The 17556-nt window shown below is 34.9% G+C and overlaps 2 protein-coding genes across 5 annotated transcripts; one reads left to right on the top strand and one right to left on the bottom strand.

The window, feature by feature from the left end:
- Positions 1-396: 396 nt before the first annotated feature.
- Positions 397-17064, bottom strand: LOC126919924 (phospholipid-transporting ATPase IF-like). 2 transcript variants are annotated; one of them, XM_050729615.1, is made up of 19 exons: positions 16481-17064; positions 9239-9343; positions 8912-9166; positions 8124-8276; positions 5318-5616; positions 5004-5218; positions 4536-4822; positions 4282-4461; positions 3889-4036; positions 3672-3814; positions 3341-3580; positions 3119-3261; positions 2876-3035; positions 2480-2788; positions 2217-2403; positions 1994-2139; positions 1816-1919; positions 1518-1728; positions 397-1260 (listed from the first exon to the last, which is right to left on the bottom strand). In XM_050729615.1, exons 1-19 carry the CDS (start codon positions 16481-16483, stop codon positions 1198-1200), a joined length of 3351 nt encoding a protein of 1116 aa, XP_050585572.1. In that variant the 5' UTR covers positions 16484-17064; the 3' UTR covers positions 397-1197. The 2 variants fall into 2 exon arrangements, with proteins under 2 accessions (XP_050585572.1, XP_050585571.1); XM_050729614.1 differs by lacking the exon at positions 16481-17064 and adding an exon at positions 15590-15737.
- Positions 9377-15971, top strand: LOC126919926 (2-oxoglutarate dehydrogenase, mitochondrial-like). 3 transcript variants are annotated; one of them, XR_007711827.1, is made up of 15 exons: positions 9377-10647; positions 11339-11445; positions 11534-11815; positions 11968-12428; positions 12502-12617; positions 12682-12821; positions 12897-13042; positions 13113-13302; positions 13388-13609; positions 13800-14076; positions 14157-14242; positions 14422-14742; positions 14826-15110; positions 15167-15459; positions 15547-15971. XR_007711827.1 is itself a non-coding variant. In XM_050729627.1 (15 exons), the coding sequence occupies exons 1-15, from the start codon at positions 10197-10199 to the stop codon at positions 15365-15367; spliced, it is 3213 nt and encodes a 1070-aa protein (XP_050585584.1). In that variant the 5' UTR covers positions 9381-10196; the 3' UTR covers positions 15368-15971. The 3 variants fall into 3 exon arrangements, 2 of the variants coding, with proteins under 2 accessions (XP_050585583.1, XP_050585584.1); XM_050729627.1 differs by having other exon boundaries at positions 9381-10647; positions 11968-12178; positions 12251-12428; positions 15167-15971; XM_050729626.1 differs by having other exon boundaries at positions 15167-15971.
- Positions 17065-17556: the final 492 nt, after the last annotated feature.

The raw sequence follows: 17556 nt of genomic DNA, 5'->3' as shown, positions 1-17556 counted from the left end.
GACGCGTGTATTGGAAATTAAATTTGTTTTAGCTTTGTTTAATTTATTAAAAAATTCTGTAACTATCAACACTATCTATAATACATGTAAAAAATATCATGTTTAAGATATTCATGATCGAAATATTTCAATGTTTCAACTGACTTTACCAATTTTATTTGTTAAGTATAATTCCAGCACCCATGACTGTAAATCGTAGAAGGTACAAGAAATACTCTGATTTTTTACACGATCAGTATTTCAGAAGATAGGGGACAAAGTGCTATAAGATGCGAAGTTTATGCTGTATGTTTGTCTATGATATGAATTAAACTTATCTATTTTTTCGATATGAAATTAGTTTTATATTTATTTGTAATAAATAGTTTGTGGACCAGTGAAAAAAATATATGTATATATATTTATTAAATTTTTATTATAAAATTCGGTCGCTTAAAAAATAAAATTCGTTCGTATTTCAGTCATAAAGTACAAAAGTACGTATTTTCATCCTACAGTTGTATTCTATATTAATTTACAATCGATAATTGCAGAGACTCATTATATAAAATAATCTTCCTTATAGTACGCTGTGAATCTGCAACAACACGTGCATTGTATTCGCTAAATTATATTGTTCGAAGTGATCAAAGAATTACCTTGGAATCAGTATATAAATACGTAAATTATAAATTGTTTAAGAACGTGACTCCTGAGTCACTCCAAATCGTATAAAATCATACTATACGTTCGTTAAAATACGATTTACATTTATTAACAGACTTATCTATGCTAGTATCTGTATCATAACTATACTGCGATTATAATATTTATATGAATACAATGTTTATATAAAAATGCATTTGTCATGAATGAATCTTACTAGTTACTACTAGTTACTACTTTTATCCGAGTTGCAACAATGTTACATTGTTTCAATCAAGCAATTATAGATATGTACGCGTAACATAATTTTACTAGTACGTTACAACTGGCTTTAGAGTTTAATGATAAACGATGCAATACAATAGTAACGCGTAACATAATTTTACTAGTACGTTACAACTGGCTTTGGAGTTTAATGATAAACATATTTATGTATTCTGCCCGATGAACGAATGATAAATTAATAAATTAATGAATGACTTACGTTCCTTATGATACGAGAAACAATTTATTAATTTAATTAGAATCGGAATGCTCCGATCTGGTTTCAGTTTATTTAGCTTTTCGCAATATAAAGTTGAATTTCCATGGGATCCTGTTGAAAAAGCGTTGCGTCTAAAAATATATGATGTTGGTTCATTATGGGGGTTTGGGATATTGACTTATTCGAATGTATATATACAGGGTGATTGGTAACTGGTGGTACAAGCGGAAAAGGGGCGAAAATTCAAAGTCGATTTTCTCGAAAACAAAGCCTCAAACGAAAAATTTTTATCCTATATTTTCGTCCTCTTTTTTCGCGTAGAATCATCCCCTTTCCGCTTGTACCACCAGTTACCAACCACCCTGTATAGATATGCTTGTAACAGTACGTTTTCCGTGTTATCACTGGTATTGTTACTGTTAGTATACTGCCGTGTTTCTTCATTTCTTCTCATTATACGAACTGGTCTATAGTTGTTGTATATAATGACTAAACAGTCGGGGATTAGACAAACCATAACAATGACGATGGTTAAGAACCAGAATGTCAACGATGATAATAACGTCGGGAAAACTTTCAGCATATCGCCGTCATATCGTCTGCGAAACAAATGTAAAAGATATGTCAGAGAAATGGGACAAAATTGTAGGTTTTACGATTGCGAGGTTTGTAATATTGTTACTTACACGTGCACGAATGAATAAAGAATCGCAAATACAAGGAATGTTAGTTCTGATAATGTTACTGATAATACGAGGGGTAGCGTCCAATAGCAACTACGCAATAGTATCTAAAAATTGGAAATCATAGAGAACTTGGTGTAACGTATTTTCTTATGAAATAAAAATATTATATTTGATATACCTGCACATTGGCCACTAATGTAACTAAATGAAAAACAAATGTACTAAATGCCCACTGATCTACTGATGTATTATTATGCAGTATAACAGGATTGATGGATATGTACACATGTGACATATAATATATGGCAAGGGTATGCCATAAAGCTGGAAGAATATATTAGGTGAAATATATCGTGAAATCTTCTCAAGTTTGATCATTGTTAATGAATTATCTACTTTACCTAGAGCGCTCCATACAAAAAATTGCCATTTACTTAATAAATAATTGTGCCGATGCAATTTGTACAAATATGGTTTGCATAATAGTTTATCGGCAGTGAAATTCTGTTCGAACAATCCGTACGCCAATATTGGCAACGATGTAAATAATACATTGAAAAGCATTAAGAATAATGCATCGTAAAATGCCTGAAAATACGTAGATCGTAAAATGAAATCATTTGCATATAATTGTAAGTGAACATCTGTTTCATAAGTGTCTTACCTGTGCAGAAAAGCCGCAATACGTGTTGTACAACACTTGCGGCGTAATGAAGATAAAATTCTTGTAAAAAAAATATTGCGTCAAAGTGCTGACTCTTAGATAGTACCAATGTCCGTGTACCAGTAGAACCTTCTTTAAAAATTTAAATTTCGCTATCGCGAAATCGGAGCACATGGTCGCTTGCCGGCCTTCTTTGCCCATTATTCCGATTCCGACATGAGCTTCTTGTATCATCGAGACATCGTTTCCTCCGTCGCCAACGGCCGCGGTATGCGGTTTGTTCTTTGCTTTTTTAACCAGGCTTACAATCTGCACAGATTTAAGAAAATCTTATAAACATTAAAAATCAAAAAATATTATATAAAATGCATTTTTCTCTTCTTACGATAAACTTACTTGGCTTTTCTGCAATGGCGTTAGCCTACAACAAACAACTGCATCGCAGGCCATTGCGACTGATCTGAATTGTGCCGCATGGTCCTTTAGTGCAGTTGCAATACTGCAGCCATCGACTAGTAATCCGTACTGTCTGTAAGGTTCGAGGATAATTCTTCGCCTGGAATCGTATGAAACCAAATAGAATAACAGTATGAATTAAAGTTGGAACGATCGTATGAGAAATAATTAAATTGTACGTACTCAAAATTCGTAAGTTTAACTAGACAAGTTTGCCCTATGGTTACTTCTAACATTCTTAGTACTTCGGTACCACTCTTGAATTGACCACAAAGAAACGCTATATTTTCCGCAGTTTCTGCTTTGTCGCCAGTCAACACCCACACCTAAATAAAAAAGAAATCGTGAGATCTTGACAGAGCGTCTTCTTTTTTTCTTCTTGTTCTTGGTATTAATCCTACGAACTTTAATACCGGCTACTTGCAAGCACTCCAATGTTTCCGGCACACCTTCTTGAAGACGATCCTCAACAGCTGTCACACCTAATAGAGTGAGCCCGCTTTCCATCTGATCATAAGCCCGCTGCATGTATACCGCTCGTTCCATTCCGATTATTTGTCTAGCTTGTTCCACCCTCTGTAATAGTCGATCGTATTCGATCTGGTTCATTTTCTTATAGCCAACAACTAGGGTTCGAAGACCTCTCTAAAAAATTTGTTAACGATACATATGTAAGAAGTAACGATCGAATTCACAGTAATGTAAGTGCACGAATTTAGTGCAGGAATCGACTAACCATTGAAAAATCGGCTACGTGTGTGATAGCTTCGTTGATTTTTCCTGAGACAATCAGTGGTAACATAGCGGAGTCGGCCCCTTTGCAATATAACCAGAAATCTCCAGCAGTGTCTTTCACTATAACCGACATCCTTTTGCGTTCTATTGACAAAGAGTTAGCGATTTAAAAAATCTGCGATTCCATTGACGATTCTATAGATCTTCTTAATACTAACCGGAAGTAAATTCTAAAACTTCGAGCTTTTCGTAGGTCAAAATATTCTTATAAATTTTTAACTCTATCACGTCGTTGGTGCATTTTTGGAAGACCACCCCGCATCTGGCACTGGCCTCGACCAAAGCTTTTTCGTCTGCTGATGCTGCCTACCGCATAGTGATCAAATATTTTTAAATGTTCGACCGATAATCAAATTAGCTTCGATTAATTCGCATAAAATATCGATGTTTTCGTACAGCTTTGTCTTTCGTTCGTTATGAATTACGTTAACACGACGTGTCGACGTGTCATATGAAACGAAAGGATTTTTCAGCATTTCGCAAAGAAACAAAAACATATGGCAATGTTAACACGCGTGATTTATGTTCACCTACGAGATAAATATTTTTACCTGATACTCCGGTAAATTCGGATCCATCAGCAAGGAACTGTTCACCTGCAGGATCTTTTTTTGTTTAAAACTGGCGCGATATTCCGTGCGTCTAGCGATAACACCGGGCGTCTGACTCGGAGGTGAAATTTGAACCGAGTGGCACAGAGAAAGGCTTATCATAAAATGCCAAATGTCTGGCTAGAATTTGATCAAAAATTATATTAAACATGGACTTAAAGGAAGACTTTCTCCCATTGTAAATGCGATATTACCTCCCAAGTTTTTAATTGGATTGCTTGATTTTCGTCCCCGTTTGGAGGTAATAAATATAAATTACCATCGCAATCTTTTTCGATATAAACTTTTCCATTGATCGAGGCTCGCCTGAACACCATCAGATTTTCCGTGAGTGTACCGGTCTTGTCCACGAACAAATATTCGACTTGTCCAAGCTCCTCGTTTAGATCCGACGTGTTGGCCAATGCCGGTTGATTCGTGACTTCGTCATACATATCGAGATCCCAGCTGAAGAAAAACGAACCGAGGAATTTTTGTAATTCTGTAACGAGAACAATTGATTGGAACTTGTTAGAGATTTTCCTATTTGCATCGCGATTAATTTGAGATTAATCGTGGCAAGATTTAATCGATAGAATTGCAATTCTGAACAATGATAATTTGGTATCGCGCGGCAAAAATATTTTTAGGACGAAGAAAGGATAAAAAAACATGATTTTTACCTATTGTAACGTACAATGATATCGGCACAATGTAATTGTATAGAATGGTGAAGCTCAGAAAATCCGTAGCCAATGAACCGAAAGTAATGGACTGGATAGTACCAAGATACGATTCCCATTTCGCATTCGCCTCTGTTATGACTTTCATTACACAAGATTCTAGTACCTCGACCAGAAGTAAGACGATAAACGAGGTGATGTGTTTGTTGATGGATCTATAAAGAAACGTCCACTGCTTATAGATACTTTTCATTTCACTTAACTATATCAGTTTTCACATTCTATGAGCATTTTGCATTTTTCAATGCGCTTACTTTTCAGCCGTGGAGAATTTGTTGCTCTTTATCTTGGAATTGAGGGACAGTTTTGTATCGTGACCTGTGTAAATCGCACAACCGATAATATAATCTGTGTCTTTTAATCTGGACCCACGAAGCAATAAATTATTAATCGTTAGATGTCCATTGGCTATTTCATTGTTCTCAGTATTTATTTCCAGTTTGCCATGAAAAGCATAGAGATCGGACGAAGGATGCTGGCAAGTAACAGTAGCTTCCATAGATGCTATTTGTGGCATGGTCATTTTCGTGAGTATTTTTGGAATCATCACAGCCTAAACAAATAATATTTTGATAAATATCATCGACACAGCTATTCCAAAGTTTTTTATTATGAAATCGGTTCCTTAACACGTTGAATGCCGCGGGGATCATCGGTGACCGGCGCACCAAGATTAATAAAAAGTATATAATTTGAACAAATGACAATAGTTATACATTTTTTATTATTACCATCGTTGTTAAAATGGTGCGACGAAATTAATGCAGTATAAAGCATATAAAAATAGTTTTATTTATACATGAAATATAGATCTATTATCCAGTGGCTGTCGAACATGGGAAATCCCCCTTTTATCCGAGTGAACAATAAACCTAAGGAACGTTTCGACTTGAAATACGTTTAATGACAATTACCTTACCCTACGATTTACGTTCGAGAATTTTGGGCCGAAAATGTAAACAAGCTCGCGCAGTCTTCGAGCCATTCGTACGACCTGTGTAGTACGATGACCCATACTATGCCCGTAATATTTACGTTTGATAGTTGAAGTGTATAGGGCGTGATAAGTGCTGAAGAAACACTCGGATATATCTAAGTGTATTCTAATCTAGAGGCATAAATTTCGGGCGGTATTTGAAGCTCTGTACGAACGAAACAAAAAATATTTTTACTGTCCATTTTTTATCATTTGTTTATCGATATTTTAAGATTACATAAAAAAATTAACTAAAAAAACTCAAAATTCACAAAGTTATTAGCTGGTAAATTGGGGGGTCCAAAAAAAGGGTGTCCTGACGTGCATGATTTCAACCCTTCTGGTCATGTGAAGCAAAAAAGCCGAACGAATTCTTAATTAGTATAGATGTCGCTATAGTATGAATCTTGGAAAAGTTAAAAAAATATTTTTTCACAAAATGGCGACCGTTTGAAAAAACTTTCCTTTTTGGCATGTTTTTCTGGCAATTCAGAATTTTTTAAAAATAGTAAAATTAAAAATTTTGATCTGAGCGTGGTTGAGGCGATAGAGGAATGCATAAAGAACATTCATTGTTCATTAAAACTCCCTGATATCGCGCACACGAACCCGAAAAAAATAGTTTCGAGAAAAATACGTTTAAAGTTTTAAATCAATTCTGCCAAATGTCCAAATTGGACAAATTGAGAACGAAAAGAATTAAATAAAAAAAAAAAGAAAAAAAATGTTTTGAAACAAGTTTCCGGCAATTTTACTCATAGAATGGTACAGCATATTTACATATTCTTAATCGGCGATTCCTGCTCTACACAAGAAACCTTCCTCTACTTCAAACTGCTCATTCTCCGAAATTCTTTTATGGAGACGAGCAGTCTCTTCTGGGCCAATCGTGATTCCCATGACATTTAAGATTTTTAATATGGGTATAAAACCTTCATTAAAAATATATACTGCGAGGAAAGTGGAAATTTGAATTGTCTGCGTTCCTGTGCGGGTGTGCTTCGGAGCAAAAGTCCATATTAACGAATTTAACGATTCGTTACATCCCCAAAGAACCCAAACATCGTCCCAATTGAATTGTTGAATTAAAAATACATTAAAAAGGGATAAAATACAATATACAAGATTTTATGAGGGTATTCATACGTAGGTACTCGGGCACTTTCGTCTATTGTTCATTTGTTCCGGTTGAACCGGAGCAGATGCCGCGTCACAAAAATGGTTGTAACTCATAAAATAATTGAAATTTTGTAAAATCCTTTTAAGGACATACCCTTGAATGTATAAACTTTGGAAATATGAACAAAAAATTTTCGATTTTTTCAAATTTGTAGACTAGAATACCCCCTTAACAATTCTCAAAGTTTTCGATAGGAAACTGAGGAAAATGGACGTCGCTGTTAATTGGTTAATCTACTAGGTTGGTGGTTGAGGAACGATGCTAACTGCCCTCGAGAGAAAGTTTCTAGCAGGAAGTATCGTATCTGATAAAAACCGGATTTCCCGTATTGTTTTCGTAGTAGGTAATAAATTAAGGAAAGCTAAGATTAAAAGATATTTGTTCAGTTTGAAGGATCTTAACTAGAAAATCCTAAGATTTATAGCGGGTCTTTAGGCTAATCGATGATATGCCATTTAGATCTTTCGATATTTAGCAATTATCTTGTCCGAAGGATGAAGTTTTTGTGTAGTACGCCAAGGGATAGAAACCGTTGGAAGATCTATTGTCGAGTACCGTTACACAGTAGAGTAATAAATGCTAAATCTTGTGACGGTCCGTTTGTGGATTATGGTTTATCCATACGTTTATCCAACGCGAAGAAACAATATGAGATAATTGATAATCGCAAAAAATAAGTGAATCGAGAGAAATTACACTACAGTGCCATGGAGGTCACCGATGATCTCAGTGAGATAAATTCATCAATGATGATTATACACCGTACGATACCTCTTGTAGGTAATATTTCAACATTATATCGTATGTATCGTATAATAAAAACTTTATCATGGCGCCACGGCCAAAACTTGGAAAACTGGCGTGGCATTCAACGTGCTAATTCGATTAAGAAAGAATTACTTGCTTTTAGATTGGTTTCACCATCGAGATTCGATGTGGTGATATAGCAGCGTTCCGTGTTATCCGTGCTAAAAAGAAGCAAAAGATCGCAAGGAACATCTTGCTCGCGATACACCTTCACTAAATCTCCAACTACTATTTCTTCGCAAGGCACGTTCTAGAAATGTAAAATAAAGAAAAGTTGTTTGAAATGTTTCTCTCCTCTTGATTTTTATATTACTACTTTACTTTCGATGTTGTAAATTATTATATCATATTGGTTTATCGTAAAAGGTATGAGAATGTTTACAAACACAGACGTAACATCCGTCCCTTCTCAATTTCTATTATTATCGTATTTTTGATATCTTATCGGTCGTGGTTGTTACAACACTCTTTGTTGTACAAAGTGTAATTTCTGTACTTTCAAGTTTAACTTTCGATTGGTGACAGATAAAGAGATCTTTACAAGAAATTTGTTACAAGAGTGACGTAAATTCTCTACGGAAAGAAAAGTAAATTTTTCAGGGAATCGGTTTGAAATAAGATATTATTAATTAATTATTTAGCAAGTCAAACGTCTTTTTTCTTTAATTTTTCTTCTGATCTCTAATACAAGCTATAAAACGTTTTCTTAGATAATATAAATAATATAAATCGGATAATTGTGACGTTCCTATCCTAACAGTGGACACTTTTAGGATTTGTTTCCGCAGATATCTAAGAATTAGTAATTGTTTATACGCGTCGCTCTTCTATCATGCCACCATATCGAACCAATTTTTTCAGATACGCCAATACAATTGCACCCACCTGTAAACATTTATTACGGATCACTGTGATGAATGTTCGATTTATTCGTTTGTCTGCTATGTAACGATTATAATCTTCGTAGCCTTGCTTACACGCGGTTACAAATACGACGAAACTCAGCGGTAGAATGCTGGTTAACGGAGAAATCGGAGATATTATCATCACAGATATTATTGTCATTATGAGAAAATAAAAATTTGCAATCCGTCTGAACTGCTCAAAGAGATTCTTTGGTAGAAAGTTCCATATTGTGTACTGTAAATGAAGCGATCAAAAAATGAATTACGCGCTAGATCGATATTTTTGTTTGCTAATTGTAATACTTACCTTTTTAGAGACTATGTGATTGCTCGGAAAAATTGTTTCCTTTGGATCGTTACTCGGGCTAATAGTTATAACCCTATGATCTGCGTACAACGATATCGCGTTGCCCTACGTATATAAAAGCATTTTAATTAATTAGAAAGCCGAAAGTAATAGATTCATAACTTAGATTGTCAATAAGCATTTAGTGCACTTGCTTTCACAAAAAGGACCGCGTGGGAAAAGGAATATTGGGTTCTTAGGAAGACTGGCACGCGTAATAATTTCTTCGGCTTGAACCATCTTCTGCGAATAAAGTGCAATATTCTTTTACCGAAAGATGTTATGTCAAATTGCACATCTATATAGGGCAGGTTAATCAAATCATCTAAGGGTTGCGTGACATGTTGCGTCATTTCATCTCACTTTATCATGTAATGCCGAATTACTGTTCCTATCTCAAACATTCTGCGAGAAAGTATCGATAAGAAGCTTGGTGCCATATCAAGAACGTACAGCGAGAACGGCGAGAGAAGTTGCAGCTTTATCAATCGATCTAGTTTCACTGTTTTTCATGTAATGTTAAAGAAGATAGATACTTTTGAAAAAATTAGGCAAATTTATTTATTATGATTTAAAGTCTTTCTTTGAGGAACATATGAATGTACATGCATCCAGGTACAGGCATATATATATTCTGTAAATTCAAACACGAATGATTCTTTCTTTTAAATTATCCTCTTTTAATTTATTGTAAAAGGCAAAGTACTAAATTTTAACTTTGAGAAGTGAGCAACTTCGTACAAGAATTTAAAGAATATTAGCCGAAGTTAGTCGACAGAGCGACCTTCCAAACAGTCAGGTGTCACGATGCCATGATCCCGGGTTCAAATGCGATACGTTTGACGATTAAGTTTAAAATTTCGAAAGTGTTTGTAGAAAATTTTCAGCATCTTGATCGCGAATAACATCAAATGGGGACATGTACACGAAATCACAATCTTATAATAGCTTTCGACTTTTCGTCTCGTGTGTGAATCGCTTGTTCAAGTCCCGTAATGACCAACATCGGATATTCAAACGTTGCCTATTCGTGCCGTTCGAGCCGCAACAGTACAAAGTGCGTTTCCACCATGATGACCAGAAAGGCGGTCGTAAGAGCAATAGGTACGACTACGTCTTGAACATGAATAACAGTCAGTACTTGGATCACATGTACCAGTTGTGGAGGAAAGATCCGAAGTCCGTCAGCACTTCGTGGGATACCTATTTTAGATTAACTTATGCTGATAATCTGCCGGAGCCAATAGCTTCCAGCTCACCGAAATTCTCCACCTCATCGGGGTATTCATCAGCTTCTAACTTGACAACACCTGCGTCCACTCGAGTTGAATTATCTTCTAATACGAAACCGTCAAATTCACCATTATCAGGTGGTCTTTTCTCTAGAGTTTAATAGTATGTTTATGATAGATTACAATATTCCGTTTATATAAATTACTTGTTCCCTATTAAGATTATATACAAACGAAGTTTCACTGTATGTAATATTACGATATGGTTTTTTAAAAAAACTATACATGTACAGTATACAAGTCTTGGGCCATCTACGATAACGATCTAGCAATGGTAATCCGTCATACTTTCAGGAAATATTTCTACACGGAGTTACATACAAACGAATCTTTAGATATTTCATTTAACAATACTACTTGTTTGTCATCTCTGCTGGTTCACGATTTTTTCTAGACATTTCGGTAAATTAAATGTTACAAAACACATATGAGATGACTTAGAGCCAGTATGGAGAGAAGAGCAAGGCAAAGAATATAAATAAATTGTTCGAGATATTAAAGACATATGTAGTGGTAAATAATAGGATGCGAGTTTATTCAAAAATTGTTTGACAAGAATCGCGAGAGATTTTTTCTGCGACAGGATAGAATAGGATTACATAAGTCGTTAATTATTTCAAATCGTTGAATATTCTTTTAGCGAGCTACCAATCATTCTTGAATTAAACACGTACGTAAGTACAAAATATTTTCATTTAGTAAGTGGCCGATGACTTTTGCACTGTACTATGTTTAAAACAAAATATATCGTCATCTTGTTACCGAATAGCATCAAGTTCTCAAAAGAGTGGAGAATCCAAGTCCAGCAGTGACATGCAAGGTGAACAATTTATAAATGGAGCTCTTGATATTAATGCCACGATTCGAGCTTATCAGGTATCACTCATCAATCAAGACCTAAAGTTAAATTCACCTTAGTAAATTCACTCGAATAGATCGTCAGGTTCGTCTTTATTGGTTTAAGGCACGTGGTCATTTAATAGCCGATACCGATCCACTGGGCATACAAAATCCAGAATCGTATAAGCTTCAAGGCACTTCTAATTTACCACCCGCGATCGTGGTACGAGAACATTTGAAAGGAATGACCGAGGCTGATATGGACAGAGAATTTCCTCTTGCTCCATTCACCGTGATTGGTGGTCCTAAACGAAATCTTCCTTTACGCGAAATACTAATGAGATTGAACCAAGTTTATTGTGGTCATTTAGGTCTCGAGTACACCTACATTCACGATCTTGTTGTAGTAAGTATTGTCTCTTAAAGAGAATAAGGAAGAACAAAGAAAAATAAGTAATTGGATTGTTAAATAAAAGAAAAGTAGTGGTTGAAAGGTATTTGAAACGTAGAAATTACATCGAGTATTATATGAAGAATTACTTCGCCAAACCTTTCCAGTTAGATTGGTTGAGACAGAAGTTTGAAGTACCTGGAGCTTGGGAATTACCAGCTGATCATAGAAAATTCATTTGGGTGAACATTATGAGAGCAGTAACGTTCGAAGGCTTTTTGGCGCGAAAATTCCCTACTGAAAAAAGATTCGGTTTGGAGGGATCCGAAGCTTTCATACCATCGATGATACAGTGCTTAGAAACATCAGCAGAAAATGGTAATAAAATTAATGAATTATTGAAAAAGTTATTTTCATTTGCATCGGCCGAAAGACGTAACATATTCACAGGAGTAGAAAGCGCTGTGATAGGAATGGCTCATCGAGGACGGTTGAACACCTTGATCAATGTTTGTTTCAAACCACTGCATCAACTTCTTACTCAGTTTCATCCGATTCCTTTGGAAGGTTTCGGTTCTGGTGACGTAAAGTATCACTTGGGAACGCACGCGGAAAGAATTTTAGAAAGGTAAAAAGTCACGTTATTATATAAGTGACATAATTTATGAAATTATAAATAATTCAATCGAAATTCTTTGCAGATCCAACAAGAAGATTCTTATTTCTATGATGGCTAATCCATCTCATTTGGAAGCAATCGATCCTGTCGTGGTCGGTCGAGTTCGAGCCGAGCAAGTGGAAAAAAACGATGCTAAATGTACGTATGCGTCTATGTTGACTGCTGATCAAGAAATTTATGATTAAAAGTTTGTTTATTCCAGTTGGTAGGAAGTCAATGGCTATTTTGGTTCATGGCGATGCCGCCTTTTCGGGGCAAGGTATCGTTTATGAAACGATGCATTTAACTAATTTGCCAAATTACACGACTGGTGGTGTCCTTCATCTTGTAATTAACAATCAGGTAATGATATCCATTTGTTACTACAATCGGACCTAATAAATGATCAATTGTTTTAACGACATCGATCAAATCTAGATCGGTTTCACCACTGATCCAAGATATTCCCGGTCCAGCGTTCATTGCACGGATGTAGCACGTGTTGTAAATGCCCCTATATTTCACATGCATGCTGACGATCCTGATTTAGTAGCTTATTGTAGCAAAGTTGCTGCAGAGTATAGGTACTTATATGTCCTATTTTTATATCAATATAGGAATCATTTTTCTGTCACTTGGAAATTAATGATACAGGACAATGTTCCACAACGACGTTGTTCTGGACATCGTGGGATATCGAAGATTCGGACACAACGAATTGGACGAGCCGATGCTTACGCAACCATTAATGTATAAACGTATAAAAACGCACCCGAACGTACTTACCATTTATACGGAAAAATTGCTCAGAGAAGGAGTTATTACCGAAGCGATTGCGAAAGAAGTGCATACAGATCTGATTACTATTCCATATATTGATAAGTTTTTAGTCGTCCGTTCTATCTCGTACTATTTTTCAATTTATCTAGGAAACTGAAAAATATTTTGACTACTGCGAAACAGAGTTCGAAAAGGCGAAAACGATAGATTCGTTGCATTTGAGCGACTGGCACGATATACCATGGTCTGACTTCTTTGCTAATCAAAGTCCCAACAATAAGATACCATCCACCGGCATCGACATGGAAACTATGAAGACAATTTGTAAAGCAATATCAACTCCTCCCAAAGATATTGATTCTCACAGTCAGGTATACGGTGATTAAATGAATAAATATTAAGGTATGGTCTATTTATTTTTTTATGTTTCCGTGTTTCGACATATTACACATTTCAGTTGTTTTCCTCGATACTAAGAACATACTGATATGCTATCGGAGTATTCTTCGAAAGCGTTTGGCTGAGACAGCTATGCCGAAACGATTTAACATTTTAACGCAGGTGCTGAGGGTAATGGACAAAAGAGCTCAGTTAATGGAAGCTCGGCAAGCAGATTGGGCGATGGGCGAATGCTTAGCTTTTCTCAGTCTGTTGAAAGAAGGCCACCACGTGAGGTTGTCCGGCGAGGATGTCGAGCGAGGCACCTTTTCTCACCGCATTCACATTATTCACGATCAAAACAAAGATAAAACGTTCAAAAATATTCTGCACGATGTGTTTCCGGGACAAGCATTATACACGGTTTCTAACTCTTCGTTGTCGGAATATGGTGTTTGCGGTGAGTCTTGTAAACAGGCAATATCTTTTAAAAAAGCAGTTACGATAAGAAACTGATGAATTGCATGATTATGAGTATAGGATTCGAGTTAGGTTACTCGGCTTACAATCATAACACTTTGACGATGTGGGAAGGCCAGTTTGGTGATTTCGCAAATACGTGTCAGGTAATCGTAATGATACATCATGTATACAAAAGATATCCTTTGATTTTGTTGTGAAAGATCAATATATATGTTTTCGAAAAGAACGTTATCATTATCATATATTATCACTTCTTAATTTGATACAATCTCTGTTATTATAAGGTTAAAATTTAAAATTAGGAAAAATTAATTATATTTAGGTTACTATAGACACTCTTTTATGCTCTGGCCAATCGAAATGGGGTAGACAAGTAGGATTAGTTTTACTTTTGCCGCACGGAATGGAAGGTCAGGGACCTGAACATTCGTCTGCGAGAATCGAGCGATATCTCGAGCTTTGCGACGACGATTATATTTATCTTCCGGGTACGGAACCGGGAGCACCCCAAGGAGAGACCGTGGAGCAAATTATGACACGGCAATTATTTGAAATAAATTGGATCATCTGCAATTTAACGACACCCGCAAACCTTTTCCATGCTCTTCGTCGTCAGATTCACATGCCTTTCAGAAAACCACTGGTTAGGCAGATTTTACTCTAATTACATTTATTATTTCTATTATTTACGTAGAACTGGGCATAACCATTTATCTATTCATGCAGTGTATTATGACGCCTAAATCCTTGCTACGTCATCCAATGGCTCTATCGTCATTCTCCGAAATGGAATCTGGCACATCATTTAGACCTATCCTTTCGGATCCTTTTGTCAAACCAGGTAACATACAAAAAGTGTTGATTTGTAGTGGAAAAGTGTATTACGATTTAGTCAAGGAACGTCAGGAAAAACAATTGGAGGATAAAATAGTTATCATTCGTCTCGAACAATTTTGTCCATTCCCGTATCATCTTCTCGCGGAAGAAGTAGCGAAGTATCCGAATTCTAAGGTAAACCAATCTAATTCTTCTTTGTAAGGATCTGGCTACGTGTTTTGTATATTTAGATAATGTGGTTCCAAGAAGAACATAAAAACCAAGGTGGGTATACGTACGTGAGGGACAGGATAGCATTAGCTCTAGGGAAAAAGTTGGAAGAAATAATCTATGGTGGTAGACCACCATCGGCTGCTCCAGCAACTGGTAGCAAAATGATTTATACGAAAGAGTATAATGATATGATGGCAGATGCTATGAATTTCTATTGAGCTGCAGTTAATCGAACGCTAAACAAAAGATATGTCGTTCGCAAAGTGTAAAAATAAAGCAGAGAATGTACGAGATGGCCAGATAACATAAAGTACGAATGAATGATTAAACAATCAGAATGAATGTATATATATATTCAATCGTATAATGAATTTCTCCTTGACTTTTGTTTTCTCAGTTTGAATGTCATCCCTATCGATCAGATGCTCTTTCACACTCACCAAAAAACATAAGTGCTTATAACCAGTCTTCTTGTAACATGTGCAAATCCATCTACCAAGGCGATTCCACATTGTACTTTTCTTTCACTGCGTGTTTATTCTGATTCAGAATTACCGTGATATTACAAGTGAGGCAGACGATTATGCGACGTGTAAAGTACAACTGAGCTTGAGAACTGAATAGTGTTAATAGTCAGAATAGCTTACACACACACATATAAATATATGCTGAGATTATATTTATGGATCAAACATCTTTATTCTTATATACCATTGTAATGCTTTTTGAGTGATGAAAATCTGATTGTGTGTTGTAATTTGTGAATTGATATTGTGTACATTATTTTTTAAAATTTTATATCAAATAAATATGTAAAATGGATATAGTCGTTTGTGTTATTCATGACGCATATCGCATATACGTTAAACCATAATTAATGAAAACAGTAATACATTCTGAATGAATTTCTTTAGCGCGTTGAATACATTAAAAAACTTGAAAAGTATAATCAATTAATGTGACCTCGTGTTTTATAGATTTTTAACGAGAAGCAATTATATGTGGGCGACCCTGAACGTTCAGCAGTAAGCGACTTTATATATCTTCTTATTGTCAATATTTTAGTATTTTTCATACCATATATAAGTATGGATATATGTCGATAGTGAAATAATTACACGTTTAATTTATTGTAAATAATTTATCCCATCTTACCTTCACCATCTAGAACGGACGTATGTATATGATTAGATTTGGTAAAATGCCGATAAAAAATTTATTTCCAAGGAAATCGTAAATCTATCAAACGTTTGTTCGCATTTTGCTTCTTTCGATTCACAAGAAATATATTTCATTTAATAAAAAGATTACGTAAAGTACAAGATTCTTACCATTCTGCATATAAGCTTTGACACCAATGATCCACCGTTGCAAAAACTTTATTTTTCTAGTTAAATGAAATGTTTCCTCTGTTATTTTATTTAATTAATTATTCATTTACTTATCTATCAATATATAATTATACAATTCACATTATCCACTGACTGTCATTTAAATCTTACTATATATAAAAACTTTCAATCATGTGTTGTTTACGTTTGCAATTTTGAGCACTGAAATTTATTTAATTAACAGAAAGAATATATTAACAATTCATAACATACTTTACACAACATTTTAACAACGACATGGATAATTATTTTTAAAAATTCTAGCAAATATAATACTAAGTACAGTGTTTGTTGAATTAAAAATTAAACGTACTTATACAAATGATTTTTTTTTAACGATTCACTAAACAAAATACACAGCAAACTGAATTGTTCAATACACTGACTGCTAATGTAAGAGAGAATAGTAACTGAGATATTATATCGTGACAGTGGGTAAAAAAACCGTTATCCGTTCATCACCAATCGCCAATATATGTTTCATCCTATCAGACATTCAAAGATAAGCAATTTTTAACGTTATCGAACGAACGTTCTGTTATCTAGCTCACCTTCTTTGCTAGATTCGTTAATCAATACTTGTAATTTTATCTAAAATTTAATTTATTGCGAAATTTACCCGACAGTATAGAAGTAATTTAAAATTTATTATCTTTAAGAAGATTTACATTAATTAGGTATAAAAAATATTTTCAAATATTTTCCAGATGCCCCATCTTCAACATTTTCACTGTTCTATAAGTTATATTATTAATACTAGAATTATCACTACAATGAATAAAGTGACCAATTCGTAACTTTTTATAGAAATTTTTTAGATAGATATACATACATACATTTTTGAGGATTTGAATGATTTTTCATGAAACGTAAAGATGAAAGCTATAATGTTTCAATTTAGATTCCTCTGGTACAAAGTAATTAAGTAATCTTAAAAAAATTACAGATAATCGTTTCCAAGTGGTGGTAAAGAATGGCGCGCGTTTATAGTTTGAATTGAATTTCCCGCGACAGGA

This window comes from Bombus affinis, chromosome 9, assembly GCF_024516045.1.
Source record: "Bombus affinis isolate iyBomAffi1 chromosome 9, iyBomAffi1.2, whole genome shotgun sequence".
Taxonomy (NCBI): Eukaryota; Metazoa; Arthropoda; class Insecta; order Hymenoptera; family Apidae; genus Bombus; species Bombus affinis.
Note: the sequence above shows the minus strand (reverse complement) of the source record. Positions and strands in the feature narration are given on the sequence as shown.